Here is a 23,756-nt window from a genome sequence, read left to right as displayed (position 1 = left end):
AGTGAAAGAATAACAAAAAAAGGAGAAAGTGGCATGAAATTGAAGACACTGACCTCGTATTTTGAAATGTGAAGTATTTCTTTGAAATTTTCAAGTTGAAAAGCTCGGATGAAAAAGCTAAATATATCTAAAAGTTTATGTTCATCAGAAACATTTTTAATTTTGTATGCTTATAGGCAACTACAGGTTTTAAATCTGTTAAAATTCCTGTTCAAGTTAGAATTATATCTATTTATGAATCCCAATTGAATTTACAGAATCAGTTGCAAATCAGATAACTTGTGCAAAAACATGTCAAATGGCTTGTTTTTGCAGCTACATGTAACAACAGACCTGTTTACTCTTTATTTAATGGATGTTCTAAGGCTCGAGAGAAGCCCTTGAGGCAACGAATCCTTTAGAAAAACATCTTCTGCAGGAAACCAGCCTCAGAGACAGAAATTTCCTCAGGGTAAATGACACATAGTTTGTTGCCCTGCTGCACTTAGTCTGCCAAGTCATTTTCACAGGCTTTTACAACTGAGTGTAAGATTACATAGACTGGGTACCATTAATTTTCACATTGCACTCGCTGTGATATGCTTACTTTTGTTATTAGAAAAAGACAAATGAAAAGATACAAATCAGGTCCACAGGACACCAAGGGTAGGGAAATGTATTTCACTTCCCAATGTTAGATTTAAATTTAAAATATTTCTTTTTTTTCCACAAGAAAATAAACTTATCTTTATTTTCAATTGTAGATATCTTGAATTAACCCATAGACTCACAACTAAATGAGGATTGATCTGTTTAAAAAAATCATGTTCATATATTGAAATGGTCATTGTATTGATTTGTTTATTTTGGGGGGGTTCTTTTTAAAAAAATTGAAAAATATTTTTTTCGTTCAGCTCTATAATAATCTTTAACTGTTTTCAGGAACAGGAAACTACTTTAAAACTTCTGATACCCATGAATTTAGGCAGTTCTCCATGTGTCTTTTGCTTTCTCACTATTAGGATTACAGGAAATTTCTTTATTGAAATGTGTTGTGCACTTTCTGAATTATATTATGAAGCCATTATTAACAGATTATTAACAGATTTTTTTTTAATTTTGTGTAGCACTCTAAAACAACCGCGGCTTTAAGAAATTAACAAAAAATGTTCAGAAAACTTCCACTTTAAATTCATACTGAATTACCTGTACTCTACATGTCATCAGATCCCAGTGCTGTCTAATTGATGGAAAATGTGGGAATTACATCTAAACATAAGTCATGTCCACATCAGTACATTTTTGTCATATAATGAAAATAAAGTTATTTTACAACTCCAGTCATGAATATTTTATTAATCCTTTCAAGATCAAATCCATGGTCAACAGTTCAACATTTCACCACTACCTTTTAAATATTTAGGAAGCAAATCCAAAACCAATGACTTTCTATAGAAAAGTATCTTTGAAATATTTTGCAACTGTTTAATTTGTTATAACATTATTTTTTCTCTTCCTCTTCTGATTTCTTTTCTTCTTCCTCTTCACCTTTTTCTTTTTCCTCCTTCGCTTCATCAGGCTTTTCTTCTTCTTCCTCACCTTTCTCTGACACCTCACCCTTTTCTTCCTTTTTCTCTTCATCATCTCCCGCCGTTCCATCTGCTGTCTCCTCCACAGCTTCTTCCACTGTTGCTTCCTTTTTCACAGCTTCATCCTCCTCGTCTTCTTCTACCTCCTCTCCACTCAGGAGCTCCAGATCTTTGATGCGCTCTTTGAGTGCTTTGTCGGCAGTTTTGTTTTTTTGCAGAATCTTCTTGAGCTTAGTTTGCATCAGGTCCATTGTGGTGTACAAGTTGTCAACTTTTTCTTCCAGCTCTTTAGCCTCAGGTTTGATGTTTGCTGGATCCAGTTCAATCAGTCCGTCTTTCATCAGGATCTGCCTTCCCTTCTCCTCCAGCATGCCTTTGGCGTCTGGATATTCCAGCAAGGACTCCATCAGGTCATCTTTTGAGAGGCAGAAGAGATCCGAGTATCCAATGCTGCGGATGTTGGCTGTCCGCCTGTTGCCTGCTTTGCTGCCTTTGATATTAAGAATACTGATTTCACCAAAATAGCTGCCGCTGCCCAGCACAACAAACTGCGTGACGCCGTCATCGGCAACGACTGCAAGCTTTCCGTCTTTGATAATGTACATCTCACGGCCAATGTCTCCCTTCTTACAGATGTAGTCTCCAGGACTGAAAACCTGGGGTCGGAGTTTTAGCACCAGTTCGATGAGGAGTCCTGCCTCGCAATCGGCAAAAATACGAACCTTTTTCAGAGTGTCCATGTGGACCTGGATGGCTATTTCTGCTTTCAACTTATCCGGGAGGTACCGCAGAACTTCTCTTTCGTCTTGCGCCTTTCCGTTGTTCCACAGGTAATCAAACCACTTGATGACTCGCAACTCAAGCTCCTTGCTGACTTTTCGAGCCTATAAACAAAAAAAGAAATGGAGACATCAAAAAAGAGATCAACACAAAAGTATTCATATGTAGCACATCACTAACCTGCATGTAGTGCTTGATGTTGTCAATCCGGGCCTGGAATTGGGCTTGAGCGGCATTCATGTTGGAGATCATGGTGGCAATGTTTCCCACAATGGTAGCAAAGATCAGGACACCGACCAGGAAGTCCATAACATGGAAAAAGAATTCTGAATCTAGAGCTGGCGGGGGGGTTTCTCCAATGGTGGTCAGCGTTAGTGTGGACCAGTAAAGACTAAACGCATACTTCCTCATAGGCTGCCCAAACTCCGGTTCATCCGGGTCATCCAGAGCTGGATAGACCCACTCGTCTGCACCAAAGCCGATGGATTTAGAAAAAGAAAAGTAAAAACAGGCATTCCAGTGAATGATAATGAGAATGTACATGATGAGGTTTGCAATGCGAAAGATGTTAGGGTAGTTAGTTTTGGTCTCTGTCTTTGTGAAGAACTCCATCATTCGACCTATTCTCAGCAGCTTGTTGATTCGGATCTCTGGGTAATCAAGACCCAAGACAAAATAGAAGATATCTGTCGGCAGCATGGAGAGGACATCAAGACGGAACTGGAAGCTGGACGTATAACGATCCCGGAGCAGCTTCTTATCTTTAACCATCAAGCCTTGTTCAAGGTAGCCTGCAATGTCAAGCAAATATATATATTTACAAAAGAAGAACATGATGTCATTTTCCCCGGATAACATTCAAACATTAAGTCTTTAAGAGTTTATTTAGATGGATTTAATATTTTACCTGTTCTGGTCCTGAAGAACATGTCAGCCAGATATATTAGGTCAGAAGTATAGTCCAATAAAAACCAATAGAGTATATAGTCGTGCTGAAGTTCTTCAAAGCAAGCTCTGATTGTAGAAACAAAGACATGGAAAAGTTAGCATCCTGGTTGATTGACAACTTTTTGACTCAACGTTTTCTAAAATTCTGATCATTTTCATTCACTCCTGTGCCAGACTGATGACCTGTCCAGGGTGTACCCCCCTTTGCCCAACAGTAGATGGGACAGGCTCCAGCAACCCCGTGACCCAGAAAGTGATAAAATGGGTTGAGAAAATGGGCCAAAGTTTGGGCTATCATATAAAGGATTTTTATCTATAGCAATCAACATTGCTAACTTTGCTTTGTGTAATATTTAAAGTTGAATTTCTGATGGCAGCAGGCAGAGCTGGCAGCAGGGGAGGAGCTAGATGAGCCTCTGACTGACAGTGAGTTTGATGGTCACCTGGCAACAATCATGGTCCAGTTGTACATAACAGGCATTGTGATGAAAAACAGCCAGTTGTAATATAGATTCCCAGCTGGATTAATGACAAATATTTCTTTAGGCCTGTAAAAATATAAAAAAGGAAAAGGGGATGGAAGAAGTCAAGCAATGAAACAATATTTTAAAAAGTTCTTGCTTTTTTTTTAGGTGATTTTATTTTTACTTGTTCTTGTCTTTTTCCTTTGCCTCCTTCTCTTTTGCTTCTTTTTCCTTTGCCTCCTTCTCTTTTGCGTCTTTTGCTTCTTTTTCCTTTGCCTCCTTCTCTTTTGCGTCTTTTGCTTCTTTTTCCTTTGCCTCCCTCTCTTTTTCTTCTTTCGCTTCTTTTTCCTCCTTCTCCTTCTTCTTCTTCTTTTTTCTGGAAATAAAAAATATACTTTGAGTTGAAGTATTCCTGTTTTTGAAGAAATGACCAAAACATAGATTTACAAGAAGCATACTCTTTTTTCTCTTTCTTCTCTTTTTTCTTTTGTTCTTTTTCCTCCCTGAAAAAAAAAACAGTTTGAAATATTAAAGAGGAAAAATGAACTGTAACTCTTATTTTGAAGGGCTTCACTTATCTCTAAAAGACTTACTCTTCATTGTTGTTGTTGTTATTGGTGTTGGTCACATGAGAGGGATTTGGTTCATTTCTGTTAGAAAAACAGTCACAGCCATAGTTTGTTTAAATTCAATTATTGATTTTCTATTTTTTCCCTTTATTTAATCTTCTTTAGAGGTTTGGCTTACAGTTCCTCCTCGCTTTGTTCTCCACTGTCGGTGCAGGACTGTGGCTCTGTGTGAGGAGGTAAACAGAGGCGGTGACCTGCGGTGGAGAAGCTCATGGCGGCACTTCTGCAATCTACACGGAAATACAAAAACATAAAATATGATTTAGAACACTCAAATAAATAAAAGTCCTCAATTAGTCTTTTTATGGTCATCAAAACTCAAAAAGAAACTGATCGTTCATCAAAAACAAACAACAAAACACACACTGGAATCAGAATTGAACAATTTTAAAGGATTTTGTTGTTAACTTCAAATATATCAATTATATTTATTAGATTTTCTTCACATAACTGTAATTATATTTTTTGTATGAACACCAACACTACAAAGCAGACCATTTTGAAAAGACTCCCATTAATTTATAATTATTTCCCCATTTTCTCAATTAGCAAAACACAACAGACCTCTCAGTTCTTTTTAACATCTCAAATTTAGAATAAAACCACTAAGAGGATTGCTAGAGGGGAAAAAAGAAAAAAAAAACATTTTATTAAATTAATTAAAAAGCCTCAGAACACAATTAGAGAATTAAACAGTGCTGGAATGCCGGACTCTTTAAAAAAGCAGCATTTCTTTCCATAGATTATGTACATGAAAGAGAAGCAATGAAAAAAAAAGCTTTTTCATCCTCAGGATAGGTTATAGGAAATGAATGTGAAGTAAACAAGTCAACTGACCACAACAATGTCTAACTTTTTTTTTACTTTGACAAGAAAGAATAGAATAGAATAGAAAAGAATGAAATAGAATAAAATAAAATAGAATAGAAGAATTTTATCATGGATTCAATGTCCAAGTAACAAGACTTAAAAAAATGAAACAGAAATGTATTCATAAAATATACTATAAAAATACATATAAAATACAAAGAACATTACAAAAAAAATCCTTCTGAGAAAGGAAAAAAAATGATAAAAATCACTACAGCAACCATTTCAGGGAGTCCTTCAAAATGACTTTTTACCAATGCAAATGTAATGTTATATTTCAAAGACACAAAACTAATGAGAACACAAATCTCATCCAATAAATTTTGACAGCTAAAAACATATTTCTTATGAAGCACTTCACCTGCATTTGTCTTTAATTCACTCATATTTTAGTCTTTTTAATGTACATGTTAAATCATGAAAAAACATAATTTTACTTTCAGAAAAATGTGGTAAATTTTCCCAATTTGGACTAAAAGACTTCACCTTATGTATCATGGTTCACACAAATTAACTTAAAATCTGTATCATTGATTTATTAGTCTAAATGTATAAAAATATAATTTCTTTCAGGTAGAATCAGATTTCAAAGTGTGCAGTAATTGTTTCGACTCACCTTTTCCAGTCCTTAAAGCAGTTATTAATCCATTTTCATTATTGTATATATATTTTAATTTTAGGCTTATCTAAGGTGATTTAGATAATAATTCAAACCAAAAATCATTTAAAATTACATTTAGGATAGGAAAATGACGCCTTTAAGCAGCGCATGATCTAAGTGTGTCATGAAGTCCCAGTGACCCTATGGAGGATTTGTGGATTAGAGTCGTCTGAGGAGAGGGGAGTGAATGTCGCTCATCTTTCTATTTTAAAAGAGTTATAATTAATCTAATCCTCATGACCCACAAATCATAAAAAGTACATTTATTCAGATTTGTATCAACTTTAACCTGCATTTTTAAGAACCTTTCAGGGGTTTGTAAGATTTAAGTGTCCTTGTTTTGCGCGCACGCATAAACACCTCTTCTGCTTAGTCAGCACTCTCAGACATATCCCCTTCTGATCCTATTAGATCAGCCCCATCTCAACAGATGAACATGAAACCTCTTCAGTGTGTAGAGTCATATACTGTCACAATTTCATTAGAATGTGTAGCTGGGTTTTCTGTTTGCAAAAAAAAAAAAAGTATAATAGCTCTCCCTGTTGGCAGGTGTGCATTTTTACAACTCACTTACATAAAATGAATCCATGGATTTAAGAAGCAAACAGCACTTTATTGTGTTCATTTTAAAGCAAGAAAAGATCAAGACACTACATATCGTAAATTAAATCTGTCAGATTTTCTGGTATATAAAAAGGTTCCAGTTGCTGCTACAGTCTGAAAAGATGAGGCCCTTTAGTGTCAAGCACATATAAAAAATAGATCAAGAAAACACAGTTTCCAAGCTTTGACAAATGGAATTACACATTTTGAAAACAAAGTAAACAATTTCTAACTATTTTGTGCTCAAAATTAAAAAAAACAAAAAAATATATTTTTTTTAGGTTTTTTTTTCTGCCTCTCTTCTACATCACATTTGAGTGCTTCAGTCATTTAAAAACAGAGCTGGACAGCTACAGTGGAGCAGGATCTGCAACGCCTCCTGTCACCTCATTCTCAGCTGCGTCTGCGGCCACAGTGTCACCAACAGCCGGGACATCAGCCGCGGCGGGGATATCAGCTGCGGCAGGACCGGCCGCATCAGCAGCCACCTCGGGGGCGATGTCAACAGCGGCAACGTCAACGGGAGGCACATCCACAACAACATCATCGACTGGTGCCGCATCAACAGCCACATCCACCACGGCGGGCTCAGTGGCCGCTGCTGGGGGGGCTGCCGTGCCTTCTGCCGGTTCAGCCACGGCTGGCTCCACTTCGGTGGCCTCCACTTCTTCAACCTCCTCTTCCTCGTCAGAGTTTAGGGGAGCCACCCCGACAGCAGGACCTGGGTTACCACCCTTTGTTGTCAAAAGAAATGAAAAAGTTTAGCTTAAGAAAGGAAGAATCAGAAGCTTAATATTTCTTCCACTTAGATTCACAAAATATGATGTCAAACAAGCACATCTAAAGTTGGCTTGTTAACGTTTGATAAAAGAAATAAAAAGCCTTTAAAATCTCCAACAATGTTTTTATGGGAATTAAGTTCTCAAGCCTCATGTATAAATTTGGATCTTTTGTTTGTTTCAGGAACCTTAGCAACACCCAGCAATTTCAGACAATACCGAGACAAAATATATCTACGGAATATAATTGTTGGTCTATTTAAATTTGTCTCACCGCTGAAATGTGTCTGGTGTTTTAGGGGACCCATTTATGGTCTTTTAATATGACAGTAGTGCTCTTGTGTCTGGTTAGGAGTCTGTGACTAATTCCAGGAAGCTTGAAGAAACTGAAGCAGAACTGTCTATGCATCATTTACTTTAGTTTGACACTCACTGTAAAAAAGTACTGTCAAATATACGGTGAAAAGCTGGCAGCCAGAATTTCACTATTAAAAAGGTGTTACTTTAAAAATATTACGGTCAAAAAACAGTCCCTATTTTTAACAGTTCTTTCTTTGATTATATTCTTAATTTTTACTATAAAAATACAGTGTAACACTATAAAATTAGTAAAAACATCCATTAATTTATTAAGATGAAACTGGCAGCTGATGTTGCCAGAATTTTACCATAAAATACATTGTGGTGCTTTTTTTTAATCATATTTCAGTAAAAAATACCTACATTTGTTTCTTTGATGAAAATTGTATCATAATTTTACCCAAGGAAAATCATTTTTTATATGAAAATTACAACATCAGTCCACAAAGTTAACAAAGATGTACATTAATTTTTAAGGCCAAAATCTGGCAGGTGTGGTTGCCAGAATTTTGCAGTGAAAAAGTTGTTACTTTAAATGTATTACGGCAAAAAAAGCTGATTTTTTTTACCGTTCTTCTTTGGTTATATTCCTAATTTTAGTTATAAAACAAAATGTATTTTCCCTTAAAAATACAGTGCAACACTGTAAAAGCAGCAAAGACATACAATATTATTTACAGTAGAAAACTGGCTGCTGAGGTTGCCAGATTTTACTGTAAAATATACTGTGGTACATTTTATCATATCACGGGTAAAATAATTGCTACTGTAATATTTCACAGTTCTTTGTTGAAAATTGTATTTTAATTTTACTGTAGTAGCATTTAATCTCTCCTATAAAAATATCAACGTCAGTCTACAAATGAACGAAGATGTAAATTCATTTTTATGGTTAAAAAAAAAACTGGCAACCTCAGCTGCTAGATTTTTTCCATGAAACAATATTATATTGGTACATTTATTGGTTACATATTGTGTTTTTAACAAGAAAACATTGTATGATTTATAATTTTGATATTAAAGTATTTTTCTGTTTTTGTTACACATTAGATGATTTACAACTAAAACAATTACATTTTATATGCAGTTGATGTTAAAATATTAGTAAGGACATTTACATGTTTTTGCCAGAACAGAATTTGGTGGAAATTTTTTTTAACTAGATAAATTCATTACAGAACAATAAGTAAAGAATACTGGTTTGGAACATTTGTGGTTTTCAGGAAGTTACTGTTAATTAAGATGACATTTTTTTCATGATTATGTTGTCAACTGTTATGATGTTACAGTTTTTTTCTGCAAACATTACTAACATTTTTTACACTGTCATGATTTCTACTTGTGTGATTCAACTATAAATACTTTGTTGGAGCAAACAGCTCCTTACACAACATAAAAGACGGTACAAAATGGACAAATCTGTTTAGTGTACAAAATAGCTATGGAGTAAAAACCAAAGCTCACCTCAGTCTCCTCGTCTGAGTCATCACCTGCTGGGATGGCAGCAGCTTGCTGGACTGGTACATTTATCTGGATTAAAAAGATTATTTAGTTTAAATGAAGTGTTTAGTTTTGTCAATTTAGATGTTTCAATGTAATGAAGGTTCTTACAGCCACGGCTGCTGCAGGACCAGCCTTAGAAGGAAAAGCAAAAATGGACCGTTAAGGATCAAACATCACATGTCTGAATGTGTTGATTTTTTTAGCAACTCTGAGCAAAAATCAGAACACTTGAAATGTATTTTATTAAGTCTACTTGAGTGAAAGTACAAGTGTAGCAAGTCTACTATCGACCATGTATAAGTAGTGTAGAAAGTATACTGTCTGAATACTTCTTCAGGCTAAGACTATGGTCACTTTTTCCAAAATGCCACCATGGTGCAATCTAAATGTCAGTCTGTCAGCAAATTTGGCTGCATTTGTAATGGGGAGGCAGCAGTCGCTTTTTACACGGTGTGCAGTGGCCACCAAGGTTTTAAGAAAAAGTCAAAATTTTACTACAGCCGGATAATTTTTCTCTAAAAGGTGAAACCGGTCAGTCAGCACATTTCGAGGTTGGTTGGTAACAGTGCAGCAACAGGCGGGTATGACGGCACTAAAAAGTCAAGTGCCGCCTGACTGCCGCCTGACTGCCGCCTGACTGCCACCTTCTACATTCATGATCTCGCCAACAATTTTCAAATAATCAGGTGATGGCATGACATTTTCACGAGTTTGTCAATGCCTCCCCATGATAAATACCTCCGCAGTTGTATCTGTGACTGTAGCATAAATTGAAACAATTTAGTTTTAAAATATGTAGATAGTAAACAAAAAGTAAACTTCAAGTATGTGCTTCACTTTTAGCATAGACTAGGTTTACTTGTAGTACACTCAAAAACTACTTTTTGCAAAGAGTGTTCAAATAAAATTCAACTCACAGGAGCATCAGCGGCTGGAAGAAAGGGGTTTGCTAGTCCCTGAAAAGGCAAATAATCACAGTTGGTCCTCAAAGTTTCTTGTTTTTTGCTAAGTAAAACACTATTAACTGTTGTACCTGTCGCTGGTACATCCTAAACAGCTCCATGAGCCTGAGGGCTTCATTAGCATGTGCTGCAACCTGCAGGACAAATACCAGACATCCGCAGCCGTGAGCTACAATAAAGGCGATAATAGCCCCCTCTCTCTGAGAGCTATTGTGCTGTGCAGTCCATGACATGACAAAAACGGGATATGACAAGTCCCAAAAGCAGATCCTCACAAAACCATTCAAGATGAAGAACCCTTACCTCACTGCTGTCACTGTCTGGAACCTGCATCAAGGAGAAAAACACAAATATTTAAGGATTTTTTTTGAAGAGCAGCGATGTTTAAATGCTTCAATAAAGCATTATTTTCTAAAAAGAAAAAAAATAAAATAAGGTAAGACTTACAGGAGCGGCAAAAGCTGAGATGATCAGGCACAAAAATACAAACAACTTCATCTTGGCTCCTGCAAAACATAGCAAAAAAATTTTTTTGTTGTTTCTGATACCTTTATTTGAAACATATAAACACAACTTCAGATCAAATATTTAATAAAGCAATTTACAAAAAACATAGGTCTTACCCTTAGCTCTTTTCCTGCTACAGACAAAGTATCTTCTCAGATTCTCAGAAACAGAGCGAAGTCTTCCTCATGTCGCCCAAAGATGCCATTTATATTCTGGAATACCCTGTGATAGCCAATCACATCCAGTAAAACATGCACAGCTATGTGTTTGAAGAAATGTCTTACGTGTCAAAACCAAAGAAAAAAGTGGTATGTGGGGTTGAGGCCCTGGTTACACTTAATTACAAGCTGTGTTCAAGTCTGCTTAGCAAACATGCTCATCTTTATTGCCCTAAAACCAAAACTTGAAAGAAAAGGAGATCCATGGAAGCAGCCCAAAATATAACTTACAGACACATCAGGGTGTGAAAAGAAATCCTGCTGGAAAATCCGATTTCCTGTAGGGATTGTTCGAACTCATTGTCAAAGTGTGGAGGATAGTGATGTTAAAACTTTCATTTTTTTATTTAGTTCAAACATATATCTTCAAGTGTTTTGGGAACAAATGTATTCAAATATCAGTTTGCTATTTTTAACGGATGTTTAAGTCATACAAATAGAGTAAAAGAAAGTGACAAGTGATGTTAAACAAAAGCCATTTTTTGAGCTTCAGGAATTTTTTTCATGACCTTCTAATTTACTTGATCCCTGTCAAGAGTCTGACCTCAGACCTGGAACCGCTACGCCCCACAGCCCGGCTGTAATTACAAGTGGCTCCTCCTGTGCCAGTAATACACACACATACACACACTTACAAAAGAAGTAAAATAAAATAAATGAATCCAGATTTTAGTGGCAACATTTATTATTAAGCTACACATCATTTCACAAAAGATAATTGTCATTTTTTCCTAAAGTAATCTTGCTATCGATCTATGTTTAACCTTTAAATCAATTATAAACATCAACACATGATTAACTGTGTTTTCCTGGCATAGATCTTTGAATCTTGCTGCCTTAAAAGAAATACCTCCGTGCTCCACATCCAGAAATTCCAAGTAACCATAATTTACAGACACAATGTATGTGGTACAAGCACATGCACATTTTTAATGGAAAGTATGGGGTGTCTATATGTTTGCTCTGGGTGCTTCTGGTGTACATCATAGTAATTTTGAACAATGCAGGTCTCTGAAAGCATTTTCTTTGTTTGCTTTTTCTCCTTCCAGATCAGATAATGAGGCGCTAACTCTGTAATCTACCAAACTGTGTCCCAGTCTTGCCTCAGATCTGCTGAGATAATGAGTTTTCCCTCCAAGATAACAATCTCTTCATTAGTTCTTCAAGTTTTACTGCTGCTGTGACACCGCCAAACGAGACAAGTTTTTGTTTTATTTTCAGTTGTTGTGATTTTATTATTGGCTTTTCCAGCAGGAATGCCTTACTTTTGACAGGTTAATCAGTCTGTGTTTTGTTTGGCAAAGTATAGCGGGGTGAGGAGACTGTTTAATACACAGATCTTTGTGGCTCTTGCTTTCAGAGTTGCAAAGAGCATACCTTTTGACGGCTGCAGAATTTACAGATCCACTGGAGTCAATCAGCTGGCACTATAGGTCACTTCTGGAGGTCTCGGAGAAACTACTGTCTCGATTAAAAAAGTGTAAGTCTGTTAGTATTAAAAAGAAAAAAATTAAGTGTATTAGATAAAACCAGCATACAAATACTGCATTCTTTAAAGACCTGCCATAAAAAATTGGTTTTTAATATGTTCTTGTGGCATTTTTTCATGTTGGAGGACAAATATAAAGAAAATTAATCATAAAATTGCATTTCTGAGTATTTCCTTATTCAAATCATTTTGAATCAGGAGCAGACATAAAAATACAGTTTGAAAAAGCTTGTTGGCCGTGTCATAGAAGCTACTACGGCAAGCCACAAGCTCCCTGCTCCGCTCTATTCTGATGCATTCATTTGCAGATAATCCATGTACGTCTTTGTTTTCCTCGTCTGAGCTGACATCTGACCAAAAACTGTACAACTGGAAAGCTCCGGTATTGATTGTTATTTTTGTTGCACTGCTAATGTTAGGTTGGGGGTGTGAGGGGCTGTAAGCTAGTGGGAGAGAGTGTAAACAGATGGATGATGGGAAGGGGCGTCTGGCATCAGGAGTTCAGAATATGCTCCATTAGAAATAAACTAAACCAAAACTAAAATTGTTTGTCAAGGAGAAATAATTGCAGAGTAACATGGAAACACATTAGATTCACATCAATGGACTTGCTCTTTGTTTTTTGTTTTTTTTTTAACTTGTCCTGTCCTGCAGATTTGTCAGCTGCACTTTCATGATGACAATCTCTCATTCCACCACATTCCAAAGGTGATCTCTTGGGTTTAGATCTGGTGACTGTGGAGGACATTAGAGTCCAGTGAACTCATTGTCATGTTCTAGAAACCAGTCTGAGATGATTCCAGTTTAAAAATGTGGAGCTTTATGGAAGTAGCCTTCAGAAGATGAGTACACTGTGGTCATAAAGGGATGGACATGGTCAGCAACAATATTCAGGGAGGCTGTAATACTGCAAGAATTTTCAATTGGTTCTAAGGGACCCAAAAAAGTGACCTGAGAAAATATTCCCACACCATTAGGCGAAACGTGATTTTTGCTTTCATGCTGTTGACGCCAAATTCCGACCCTACCATCCGAATGTCACAGCTGAAATGGAGACTCATCAGACCACACAATATTTTTCTAATCTTTCATTTTCATTTTTGTTGAGTCTGTGTGAATTGTGGCCTCAGTTTTAGGAGTGGTGCCAGTGTGGTCTTCTGCCAGTGGTTATTGGAATTCCTGTTGTCTTTCTATCAGCTGGAACCCTATCTGCTCATTCTCCTCTGACCTCTGACATCAGCAAGGCATTTCTGCCCACAGAACTGCTGCTAACTGTTTTCTCTTTTTCTGACCATTCTCTGACCCTAGAGATGAATGGGGTTGAAAAATCCCAGTGGATCATCAGATTCTGAAAAACTCAGACCAACCTGTCTGGCACCTACAATCATTTGTCATTCAGTTCATTCAAATGTTTCATCCTGATCTCAAAATCTGCATCACGCAGGCAGCAGATCGTCTTGACCATGTCTACATGTCTAAATGCATTGAGTTGCTGCCATGTGATTGGCTGATCAGAAATTTTCAACAACGAGCAGTTAGACAAGTGTGTCCAATAAAGTGGGCAGTGAGTGAATAGAAAAAATGATTCAGTTGACAACTTATTTTTATTCACAATTCAACAAATCAAGAAGTTTAAAGTTAGAAAAGAAACAGATGAAAAGCTTTGCTGTTTCCTCTGTATTAGCCATCAAACTATCCTTCACTCTTGGGTCTCCTTTTAGATAAACGTGCTTTTGTCTTCATCACAGTAGACCACAAAATACCAAAGCCAGTCCTGAAAGTCTCTTTCTTCAGTACAGCTTTCAACAAAATTTCATCAGCTGTTGATTGGACTTATAACAAAGAGCATCTGATATAAAGACAGTGTTAGCGTGAGAGGATGGCATGTTACTTTGCAGGGGGAGAAAATAAAATCATGCTGGGACAGGATTTTAACTTCAGGGCTCTCAGGATACAGAGGAACTTTCCCCTTGATGTATTCATCTATAACACTTACATTTCACTGCGGGGAAATTTGCTTAACCACTGAAGTAATTATATTTAGTGTAATGTCTGTAAGCAGTGGTATGTACACTGAATAACATACAGTTGCTGTAATGTATATATAGTAAATCCTGGCATGGAGATAATTTCAGACTTGTCAGACAGAGGAGACGAGTATGTGGAAAAGACATTTTTCCCATGTCTCATTGCATTTTATGATTTTTTTTTCCTAAATTGTTGATCTGTGATAATCTTTCTTGTGGTTATTACTTGTTTTTTATGTGCACAAAATGCAAATATTTTTTAAATTGAGACAACTTTTTCGATTTTCCCAGATTCCAAAAATGGGGAAAACCAGTACTTAATTTAACACAGTCATGATAAGTGTTTGTGAACATTTCATGCAGATGACACTGAATTTAATAAGAACGAAAGTGTTAACACCACAAATTATGTAATAAAAGGATATAGACAAAATTTCATAAATATATTGAAAACAATAAAGTTATTGTCTTTTCTTTTAACAAAGTGACTCAATTAATGAAAAAGCTTTACAAAGCTTACTTTCCATCATTTTTTTGTTAGTTTTGTTTTATTTTCTTTAAGAATTGAACACCAGGGGGCAGAAGAAGAGTCTCAATGAAGTGTCTTCATGTTTTAGGATTAGTTTTCACAGCAGTGTATTTGGCCCTAAACACAGAATTCATTAATTTGACTGTTTAGTCATAAGCATTTTTTTTTAACATAAACTTTACTATTTCAGTAGGTCTGAGTGTATACTGTCCATATTTTATTGAGTGTATGTGTGTTGTATTGATTTACTGATGATCCACCGGTAAGCAAAGTAAGTATCTTTGATTTGATTAAATTGAATTTTAACACTTTACCCTCATTTTATGATTTTTTTTAATCATAAACTTTTATATCCTTTGGATGAATTTGTAAAATAATATTTCAGCAGGGTGGAATACACTTCTCCATTTACTGCTTTTATATTCCTGTGTTGAACAGTTGACCACACATACAGTAACAAGCAAACTTTCTTTGAGAATCAGTTTCACTCATTCACTTAAAACTAAAAGCAGCTTCCAAACTTGTTTCACAATAAACAGTAAGCATAAGGGAAATGCTTCAAAGTGTTGGTTTATTAAAGAAAATGACACAGTAGGACAGGAGACAATGTGAACTAAAATGCAGTTACTGTGACAGTGCAGCAAACACTGTTTACAAAAAAGGGAAAAAAATATATCTCAGTCCGCAGACCTACAACAGCTTACTGTTAATAATCAATGGGAAAAAGGAATCGAAAGGTTGTTTTTTTTTAAATAAATCATTCTAAGAATGTAAATCAGTCAAACCTTTATCTGCTAATATTCATGTTTTTTGTTATTATTTTCTTTCATGAAAATCTTTCATTTAATTCATTTTTTGTCAAGCACTTTCAGGTTCACTGCAGATGATGATGGAAGAACTCCTTTACACCTTTGGAGGGACCTGCAAAAACACACGCTCTTTACTTATCTTTTTTTACATGATCAAGGTGGTTTAGAGGATATGGGCTATACCTGGCTTTCCTGTGTGGGCTGGTTCTGCAGGAGCGGCTGCAGAGGCTCCTGGGAGGGGACAGCTTTAGCATCAGTTATTGGCTTCTGTAAGGAGAAGAGGAAAATTGGAGTAAGAGGCTACAAAATAAAATCCTGTCAGGTACATTTTTCAGCTCTTACGTTTATGTTTTGCTGAGGAAAGTTTTGAGGGGGGTATTCGAGTGGGAAAACCTGCAAGATGCAAAAGCCCACATTAATAAAAATGCTGTTAAACAACAGAAGGGTGAAAATGTGTTTGGATTTCAAAATAAAACCATCTCACATCTGGCATTACAGGTTGGTTTGACATGGGGGGGAGGTGCTGCACTATCTAAAAACAGAAAAAAAACACAATCATTTCAGTACTATGATACCACTTTTGCATAAAATTGTACATAAATAAATACAGTTTACCCTTTGCTGACTGAAGTCATAGGGGTAGAACTGCAAAACAACAAGAACATTATCATTAATACATTTTATTGCACCAAACATAACAGTACATGCAGGATACACACACTTACAATCTCTAAACTCTGTCTGCCTGGTGGCTGAGGAATGGAGTATTTTATGAAACCGTAAGAGGAAAAGGGCTGCAGGAAAAACAATAATTAAAATTAAGAAGTAGCTCAAACTATCACTGATCATTCTTTTATATTTTACATAAATATGTCTTTTTTTTACCTGTGTTGGGTTAACTCCACCAGTGGTACCACCTGGAAATCTGTGAGGGTAAATCTAAAACAAACACACACAAAAAAGTTAATACTCTTTATGAGGTCTATCTTATTTTATTTTCCAAATAAGTCCAGGTGCTCTGAAGGATTGTGACATACCAGTTCCACACTATAAGCTCCTGGGAGTCCAGGTTGTGGAAAACCAGGTGAAAAGGGATTGTTCCCCTAAATAAAAGTAAAAAACAATTAATTTTCCGTACAAAGTTACAATTTCTGATGTTTTTTTCCTTGCAAATGCAAGGCTGTTAGGGTAGAACAAAAGCTATAGAAAGAACTGCTTTACCTGTACAGGTGGCTGCTGCTGTCTGGAGCCGGGGAAGTGTGGCAGGTACTGAAACTAAAGATAAAAATATATATGTATACATATATACACAGAGAGAGACTTTACTGAGATATTTTACTGGGGAAAATAAAATCAAGCTGATGTTTGACTTACAGGCACAGCACAGGCCGTGCTCACCAGGCACAGGCACAGGATGGCGAGTTTCATTTTTGCCCTACGAATATCAACGCTCATCGTTAGAAACTGATACAACTTTCACTGAATGTTTGTTTTCATATGCAAACATTCAGAAACTCACCCTCAGAAGCAAAAGAAGCACACAAAAATGAAGCGTCAAAACTCTGAGATTAGAATATCTGATCGGATTGTACCATGCATACTGCCCCTTTGGCTTTTATAGAGTGCCTGCTCTGTTTGATGGGCCAATCCCAGGAGAGGAAAAGGGAGGGAATTCACTCAATGAGGGGGTACGCAGATCATGTCTAGTCGTCAGCTTTACTAAATGACCAGTGGTCAAATCCACTCTCTGAGTAATGTGTTCAGGTTAATTATACTGTCTGGAGCGAAGCACCTTTACTCTTTTTTCATAAACAGAGATATATATATATATATGTGTATGTAAAAGATCCCCATTAATGATACTTGCATTTATGTTTTATTATGATCTGTTTCTGATTAAATATATCTTCAAAAGCCCCATAAATATGGCAGTTATATATATATATTTAATATAAATTACCATTCAAACAAGAGGGTTTAAGGCACGATTGTGTCCTCCTAGAAAATGAACCCCTGGGATGAAATATCACTTCACTCTATTTTAGTGGGACATATTTTCTTTTACATTTTTAAAGGTTCTATTAATCTTTTATTTGACTGAATTTTATTTTATAGAAACCACAATGCAAAGTTTCATTTTTTGAGGCACTTAAACAGTAATGTTGAGCAGATAATGAAGAACCACAAATGAATTTGTGAATGCAACAGTTTTATTTATTGGAAAGTTGGCAAACATGACAGTTTATAGAAATGGAAACACATGCAAAGATGTAAAATAAAATAAAATAAAAAAAAAAAATCACATTTTTAGTTGTAGCTTTTTACTTGTAATGATTTACTAAACTAGCACCATTTTCACAGTGCATGGACAGCAAAGCACCATATCTGTAAATCATTTAGTCAAAAGAAGTGCTGGCTGGAGAAGGGGGGGGGGGGGTGTTTGGAAGAGTTGCAAGCCTTTCTCCTCCAATCACCTTAAACAAAAACAAAAATCAAATAATCATAATTAATACTTGATCACTGAATGTCTCCACACATTTTTTTTGCCAAAATTTACACGAAGATCAAACATATTCTCAGGTGTTTTACCTGTTGGCTCATGTGGCAGCAAAAAAAAAAAAAAAAATGCTGATGCTCTCAGTCATCTTCCTCCTCATCATCATCTCCCTTGGGTACAGGAGCCTGAAATGACAGGTCTCTGGTGAGTCAGACGAGAGTAATGCCATGTGATCTGATTGGTGAGTCAATGTTTCTCTGCAGAGGAGCTCATTTAATAACTTTAGTGAACTTGATGCCTTCATCGCTGCTGTCATTTTGTTTCTTCTTGCAGCAATTTTACCGAAATGTGGCCAGAATGTTAGTAATTGTTCAGTTTGTTCAATTGTTACCGGGACAGCAGCGACGACCAGAACTGGAGCTTCAACGGCAGGAACGACAGGAGCAGCAGGGACGACAGGGGCAGCAGGGACGACAGGGGCAGCAGGGGCAGCTGGGGCAGCAGGGGCTGGCACGTTAAAGCCAAAGGGGTAGTACTAAAACGAAAAGTTCCGATCATCATATCAATGGCACTTCAATTCATCTCCCTGCCTTCAAAATAAAATCCCTTACCACTTCGTCATCTTCACCATTTCCCCGTGGAATCTCCTGTTTGATGAAGCCACTGACCTTTAAATGCAAAACACATTTGGACATTCACATAAGTAAAAGTGATGGTTTGTCCCATTTCAGACGTTGATATTCTTAAATTTGAATACTCACGGCTCCTCCAATTGGTTGTCTCAGGCTGTCCACTGGGAGCAGCTGAAAGGACACAAACATGAGTAAGTCTGTGGAGATTATCAGTCATTAGTACCACATCAGAGAGAGTAAAAGTCAAATTAAAGCTATGTTCTCTTACAACTTCCAGAGTTCCAGCTGGGGCTCCAGCAGGGATGGCCTGGGCTGCCTGTAAAGAAACATTAACTAAGTTAAAATAACATTTATTTCTTAAGTTTGCTTCATTATACAATACTGTACCTCAGCCGGAGCATGATAGATGTCAAACTCCTTGTAACCTTGTGGTTTCTAGAAGACAAAATAATCAAAAAAAGTCAAATGTATCACATCCAACACACATTAAAATTAATATTTCATAAGATAGCACACTGTGAGTGCTATGTGAAGTCCTGAATAAAGAACTCTAGTAACGGATTAAAAAGAAATATGAAAAGTATTTACTTACAGGGGCGCAGAAAGCCACCCCAAGAATGCAGGACACAACCAGGATCAATTTCATCTTTGAAACAAGCTGTTAAAGAGAATTTTAACAGTTAGTAAAAGTCTTTGTGCATGAAAATGTCTTTCATTTAAGCCTACATTACCTTTTTCTTCTAGCAGAACGTGCAGACAAAATATCGAGGTGAGGGATGTGCTTTGCTCTGGGAGACCTGCTCCTATTTATTCGCTGATGCCACAAAGCACGTGCAAACTTTTTGACAGGTTTTGATGCTGAGCCAAAGTTTGAAACTTTATGATGGGGAGCTGCCAGTACTGTCTCCGTGAGAAAAACCCATAAACATATTTATCTTTTTGGCTTGAACCACATTAATAACTCCAGGATACTAAGGCAAAATGTGCAAGACTCTTTCAACTCTAAAAAGAGCTGCGAGTCTTTTATGTTTTTTTTTTCAATAAATCAACTTGGTGACCTCTTGCATTCACATTGTACTTTATAAATGCATGAATATGAAAGGAACTATGAAAATATTTCATAATATTTTTCACTATTTTTTAATACACTTTTATTCATTACAAACATCTTTCAATAGTAAAACCCATTTTATTTAATGATCAAAAAGAAGGATGTAACAATACTTTGTGAATAGTTAAAAACTAATTCAAACGCCTCAATATTTTCATCATTGCAGATAATTTAAAAAAGCGATATGTCATGGCCTGTGCCTAAATTTAGAAGTGCAGAGCTGATGCCATTTCTCCATGCAGGCCTGCTTTGAGTGTGGTACGTCTGTGTGTGTGTGCGTAGCGGATGGGCTGGCGTGCTCTTCAGCTGCACTTCCCTCCTAGGAAATTCCTGCAGCTCCCTTGGAGCAAGATTTTGCAGTGTTGTGATCGCAACTATTAGCACAAATTCAAGCAATCCCCAAGATTTGTTGCAAACTCTCCAACTTTATATTTTCACCGAAACTTTACTGCAACTTTGACCAATCTACCGTGACAACAGTCATGAGTGCCGACACAGTTTTGCGACTGTTTCCCTTCTGACTTCTTCCCGGGAGCCGTGCTCTTTTTTATGAACTCTCTTTAGCTCTCTGTCTCTTTTACTGTGTGCAATAATGTTTCAAACTGATTAGCACCTTCACAGTCCTTTAGCTATTTACTAATTTATTATTTTATCTAAGACAACTAATGTGTTTTTAAGTCTTCTTTTTCTTTTTTAAGTCATCACTTCTTTAAGTTACTGTCTTGGCTTGGGAGCTGCCAAAAGAAAATTCCAATCTTTATGTTTTAAATTGTTTTTGACATCTTATGTATCAGAATTAGATGATGATACTTGCAAGTGTTAATACAAACTGAAACGTTGGTCATTTTGCAATAATAAAATGAAAAATATGTCTAAATTGTTACTCTTTCAAATGAATCCGGTGTGAAAAAAACTCTTTTCAGTATACTGGTATATTTATACCACCAAATAGACACCACATTTTAGTAAGTCTTTTCATTTTTTTTTGTTAGTTTTCATTATATTTGCAATAATGAGAATTTTATTTAATTTCTTTGTCTGTGTTGTCATTTCTATGATATTAAAGTGATGTCATTCAGAGTAGATGTAACATTAATAGAGATTAATGGTTTTTTTCAAGAACTCTAAGGGAGTTTTGCTCCTGACGCCAAAATGTTATTCTGAAATGAAGTAATGGGAAATATCAGATTTTAAATATTCAAAAATAAATAAATAAATATTTGACAAAAAAAAAATAACTAGTCTTTCAAATAATGGACCTTTTGACATTAAAAGATTTAAACCAAGAATTAAAATATAAAAAACATCAAAATGCAAAGCTATGTGAGATTTTAGGGTAAAATTTCTTCTCAAGAGAATGTTTTAGAAGGATGGGTGTATCTTACTTTTTTCATAAACCACAGCTGGGTGCAAATAAAACACATTTTTTTCCAATATGGAGGAAAATATTCACCAATGCTGTCATACCACAACTAGTCGTGATTTAATATTATTCTTTTCAGATTTGTTATTCTATTCGTTGCAAAAAAATCAATTCTTGGAATAAGTTTTAAGATTGTTTTTTTTTTCTTTTTTTTTGACTAAATTAGCTTTAAAACTTCTGTAGTTTAGAACAATCCACCATACATATCCTTCTGGGATTTCAAGGAACGCTGTGATGTAATTCTTAGATCGAGATAGAACAGATACGGAGCCACCACAGACATCCAAACTCAGAAGAGTGATTGAAACATCTGCACACACAGAGACAGAAAACTTGCCAAAAAAAAACCACAGATGACTATCAAAAAACCAAATGTTTGATGAGGCAATTGATAGTGCATCTGTTTGCAGCAGTTGTGTGCTCCGTGTGAATAACTCCATTTTTTTTACAGTTGAACTCTTTGCCCTTTAATTTTTGAATTTGTTTTCTGCCTCTTCTTTTTTGTTTGTTTATTACTCAAATTTTCGCCCCGTTGATTGGTTTTGATATTATGATAAAATGTCCCCGAAAACTTCTTTATGATTGCATCAGTCGAGTGAGATGAATTTTTATATTTGCTGCTCAAATGCAGTTTTACTTCATTTCTTATTTTTTTTTTAAATCACCTTTTTGCAGTATTGAATTTAATTTCTGTTTTGGGTTTTGTGTGACCTGATGAGGGAACAATCCACAAAAGCAGCTGGTTGTTGAACACAGACCAGGCAATTAGCTGCTAAAGTGACAGACAGTCCCTGAAGACTCATTAGTGACTGCATGCTCCGAGGTAGATAAGCAAACACATTTTTCCGAACGGAAGCTCTTGTTAATTGATGTCTGCTCCATTTGGATCTCTGGTTTAGCACTGGATGGGTGTGGATTCGACATGGTCACACTGCTCTCGAATACGAAACATCATCCAGATTTAAGAATGTAAATAAAAGACTACAGCTCATTAGAATAAAAATAATAATAACGTGCAGGTTTGGTTTGTCTTGCACTTCTTTTTATTTCATTCTACTCTTTGAAAGGGAAAAACAACAAATGGACATAACTTAGGCACTTCATTCCTGAGACACATATAACATGGAGTACTTTCTCGTTTTCTGTCAGTTGGCTTTGCTGCGGACTAAGTTTCGGTGTGAGGGCAGACCCTTGGCTTGATTCTGTGTCTGGACGGCGTTGGCCTCAGGCGCCGCACTCCTCACACCTGCGGGGCCGCTGTTGGAGTTCAGCAGGGATCCAGAGCAAGCGGGGCCCTGTAATGATGAGCGAACTCCCGCTGCTGCTGCTGCTGCTGCTGAACCTCCCACATGTAGCGAGGCACCTTGCTGTTCAGGGTTTGTGAGTCCGGCGGCTTGGTTATCGGGCTGCACAGGTCCAACACCTGCAGGCAGGTTTGTGAGCACACTGTACAAGCTCATCTGGTTCAGCTTAGCCTGAGTCTGAAACAGAGACATGGACACATACTTTAGGAGGGATGGGAGGAAGGGGGGTAGTTTCATCATCAGAGAGATCACTGAGTTTATTAACAGGCTGCCTGAACACGCCATGAGACAGATAGACATCTTGTCTGTCTCACCTCAAGTTCCTCTGAGCTAAGACCTCCAAGTGCAGGGTTCTAGAAAAAAAAAATCAGCACGTTTAATATTCTTAAACTCTCCCAAACCAAACCTATAATCCATGTTCACTGTGTTATTTACCATAGGTTGCTGCAGCATGTATACAATCTGGGGGTTCTGTGGAGGAAATTTAGACTCAGTTATCACGTCGTTTGTCTTTCCATTATTTTTAATGTTGTGTACAACGACCTGTTGCTGCGTCTGCTGAGGTGCAGCTGCTGCAGGAACGGCGGCTCCAACTACATTTTCTGCAGGCGCCGCCGGACTGTTCTGTAGCTGCTGAGTTGGAGCTTGAGGGAAAGGTGGCTCGCGAATCGATGGAAAACCATAAGGAGAGAACTTTACAGAAAAAGAAAAAAAACAGGGATTAAAGACTAAAGTCTGCACTTTTGGAACATAATTCAACCAAAAATATAGCTTTCTCCAGTATATGAGCTCCATATACATTTTAGAATGCTGTAAAAATAAAATGTTTAAGACTCTGGGGCACCACCTTTTAATTTACTTTGCGGTTGGAATTTTTTCTTTTCTTTTTTTTTTTTGCTTTTATATTTTGGATCTACAGAGCAAAGTTCCAACATGCAGAGTTGTATCATTTCAGTGAGTCTGTGTGGGATCTAGCTGCAGGCACAAAAACTAGCAATGCCTTACCAACTGATTGCCATAGGGAGGAGCAAATAATGGATAGAAACCATAGGGTGGAAACATCTGCTAAAACAAACCAAAAAA

At 36.6% G+C, this 23,756-nt stretch overlaps 5 protein-coding genes across 7 annotated transcripts in view; all 5 read right to left on the bottom strand.

The window, feature by feature from the left end:
* Positions 1-1,492: 1,492 nt before the first annotated feature.
* cnga1a (cyclic nucleotide gated channel subunit alpha 1a) lies at positions 1,493-4,422 on the bottom strand (the record flags this gene model as incomplete). The annotated part of the gene is made up of 5 exons (XM_024290018.2): positions 3,945-4,422; positions 3,740-3,844; positions 3,256-3,362; positions 2,529-3,139; positions 1,493-2,452 (listed from the first exon to the last, which is right to left on the bottom strand). Coding segments are annotated over exons 1-5 (2,055 nt in total), but the record flags the coding sequence as incomplete, so codon positions are not given.
* A 2,090-nt stretch (positions 4,423-6,512) lies between these two features.
* enam (enamelin) lies at positions 6,513-10,845 on the bottom strand. The gene is made up of 8 exons (XM_024290005.2): positions 10,751-10,845; positions 10,575-10,633; positions 10,431-10,454; positions 10,199-10,261; positions 10,083-10,121; positions 9,274-9,297; positions 9,127-9,192; positions 6,513-7,257 (listed from the first exon to the last, which is right to left on the bottom strand). The coding sequence occupies exons 2-8, from the start codon at positions 10,623-10,625 to the stop codon at positions 6,874-6,876; spliced, it is 651 nt and encodes a 216-aa protein (XP_024145773.1). The 5' UTR covers positions 10,626-10,633; positions 10,751-10,845; the 3' UTR covers positions 6,513-6,873.
* Positions 10,846-14,897: 4,052 nt separating this feature from the next.
* Positions 14,898-17,299, bottom strand: scpp5 (secretory calcium-binding phosphoprotein 5). Its single transcript, XM_024290127.2, has 11 exons — positions 17,226-17,299; positions 17,081-17,141; positions 16,928-16,981; positions 16,744-16,809; positions 16,592-16,645; positions 16,432-16,500; positions 16,322-16,351; positions 16,191-16,238; positions 16,049-16,099; positions 15,890-15,973; positions 14,898-15,818 (listed from the first exon to the last, which is right to left on the bottom strand). The coding sequence occupies exons 2-11, from the start codon at positions 17,132-17,134 to the stop codon at positions 15,801-15,803; spliced, it is 528 nt and encodes a 175-aa protein (XP_024145895.1). The 5' UTR covers positions 17,135-17,141; positions 17,226-17,299; the 3' UTR covers positions 14,898-15,800.
* Positions 17,300-17,529: 230 nt separating this feature from the next.
* scpp7 (secretory calcium-binding phosphoprotein 7) lies at positions 17,530-20,089 on the bottom strand. 2 transcript variants are annotated; one of them, XM_036212639.1, is made up of 9 exons: positions 19,567-20,089; positions 19,428-19,493; positions 19,223-19,270; positions 19,104-19,151; positions 18,965-19,006; positions 18,815-18,871; positions 18,595-18,738; positions 18,296-18,388; positions 17,530-18,180 (listed from the first exon to the last, which is right to left on the bottom strand). In XM_036212639.1, the coding sequence occupies exons 2-8, from the start codon at positions 19,479-19,481 to the stop codon at positions 18,344-18,346; spliced, it is 438 nt and encodes a 145-aa protein (XP_036068532.1). In that variant the 5' UTR covers positions 19,482-19,493; positions 19,567-20,089; the 3' UTR covers positions 17,530-18,180; positions 18,296-18,343. The 2 variants fall into 2 exon arrangements, with proteins under 2 accessions (XP_036068532.1, XP_036068531.1); XM_036212638.1 differs by having other exon boundaries at positions 17,530-18,388.
* Positions 20,090-21,515: 1,426 nt separating this feature from the next.
* Positions 21,516-23,756, bottom strand: part of LOC112157451 (predicted GPI-anchored protein 58) — a 3,004-nt gene continuing 763 nt past the window's right edge. The window contains exons 3-7 of one of the 2 annotated variants that reach the window (XM_024290177.2): positions 23,679-23,738; positions 23,217-23,366; positions 23,109-23,144; positions 22,988-23,026; positions 21,516-22,850 (exon numbers count right to left, since the gene is read on the bottom strand). In XM_024290177.2, coding sequence (XP_024145945.1) covers positions 22,515-22,850; positions 22,988-23,026; positions 23,109-23,144; positions 23,217-23,366; positions 23,679-23,738 — 621 coding nt within the window. In that variant the 3' untranslated portion in view covers positions 21,516-22,514. The remainder of the gene's footprint in view (positions 22,851-22,987; positions 23,027-23,108; positions 23,145-23,216; positions 23,367-23,678; positions 23,739-23,756) is intronic. The other variant, XM_024290178.2, reaches the window with a different exon arrangement.

Source organism: Oryzias melastigma, linkage group LG1 (assembly GCF_002922805.2).
Source record: "Oryzias melastigma strain HK-1 linkage group LG1, ASM292280v2, whole genome shotgun sequence".
Taxonomy (NCBI): domain Eukaryota; kingdom Metazoa; phylum Chordata; class Actinopteri; order Beloniformes; family Adrianichthyidae; genus Oryzias; species Oryzias melastigma.
The sequence above is the reverse complement of the archived record's forward strand: the minus strand, read 5'-3'. Positions and strand labels throughout refer to the sequence as shown.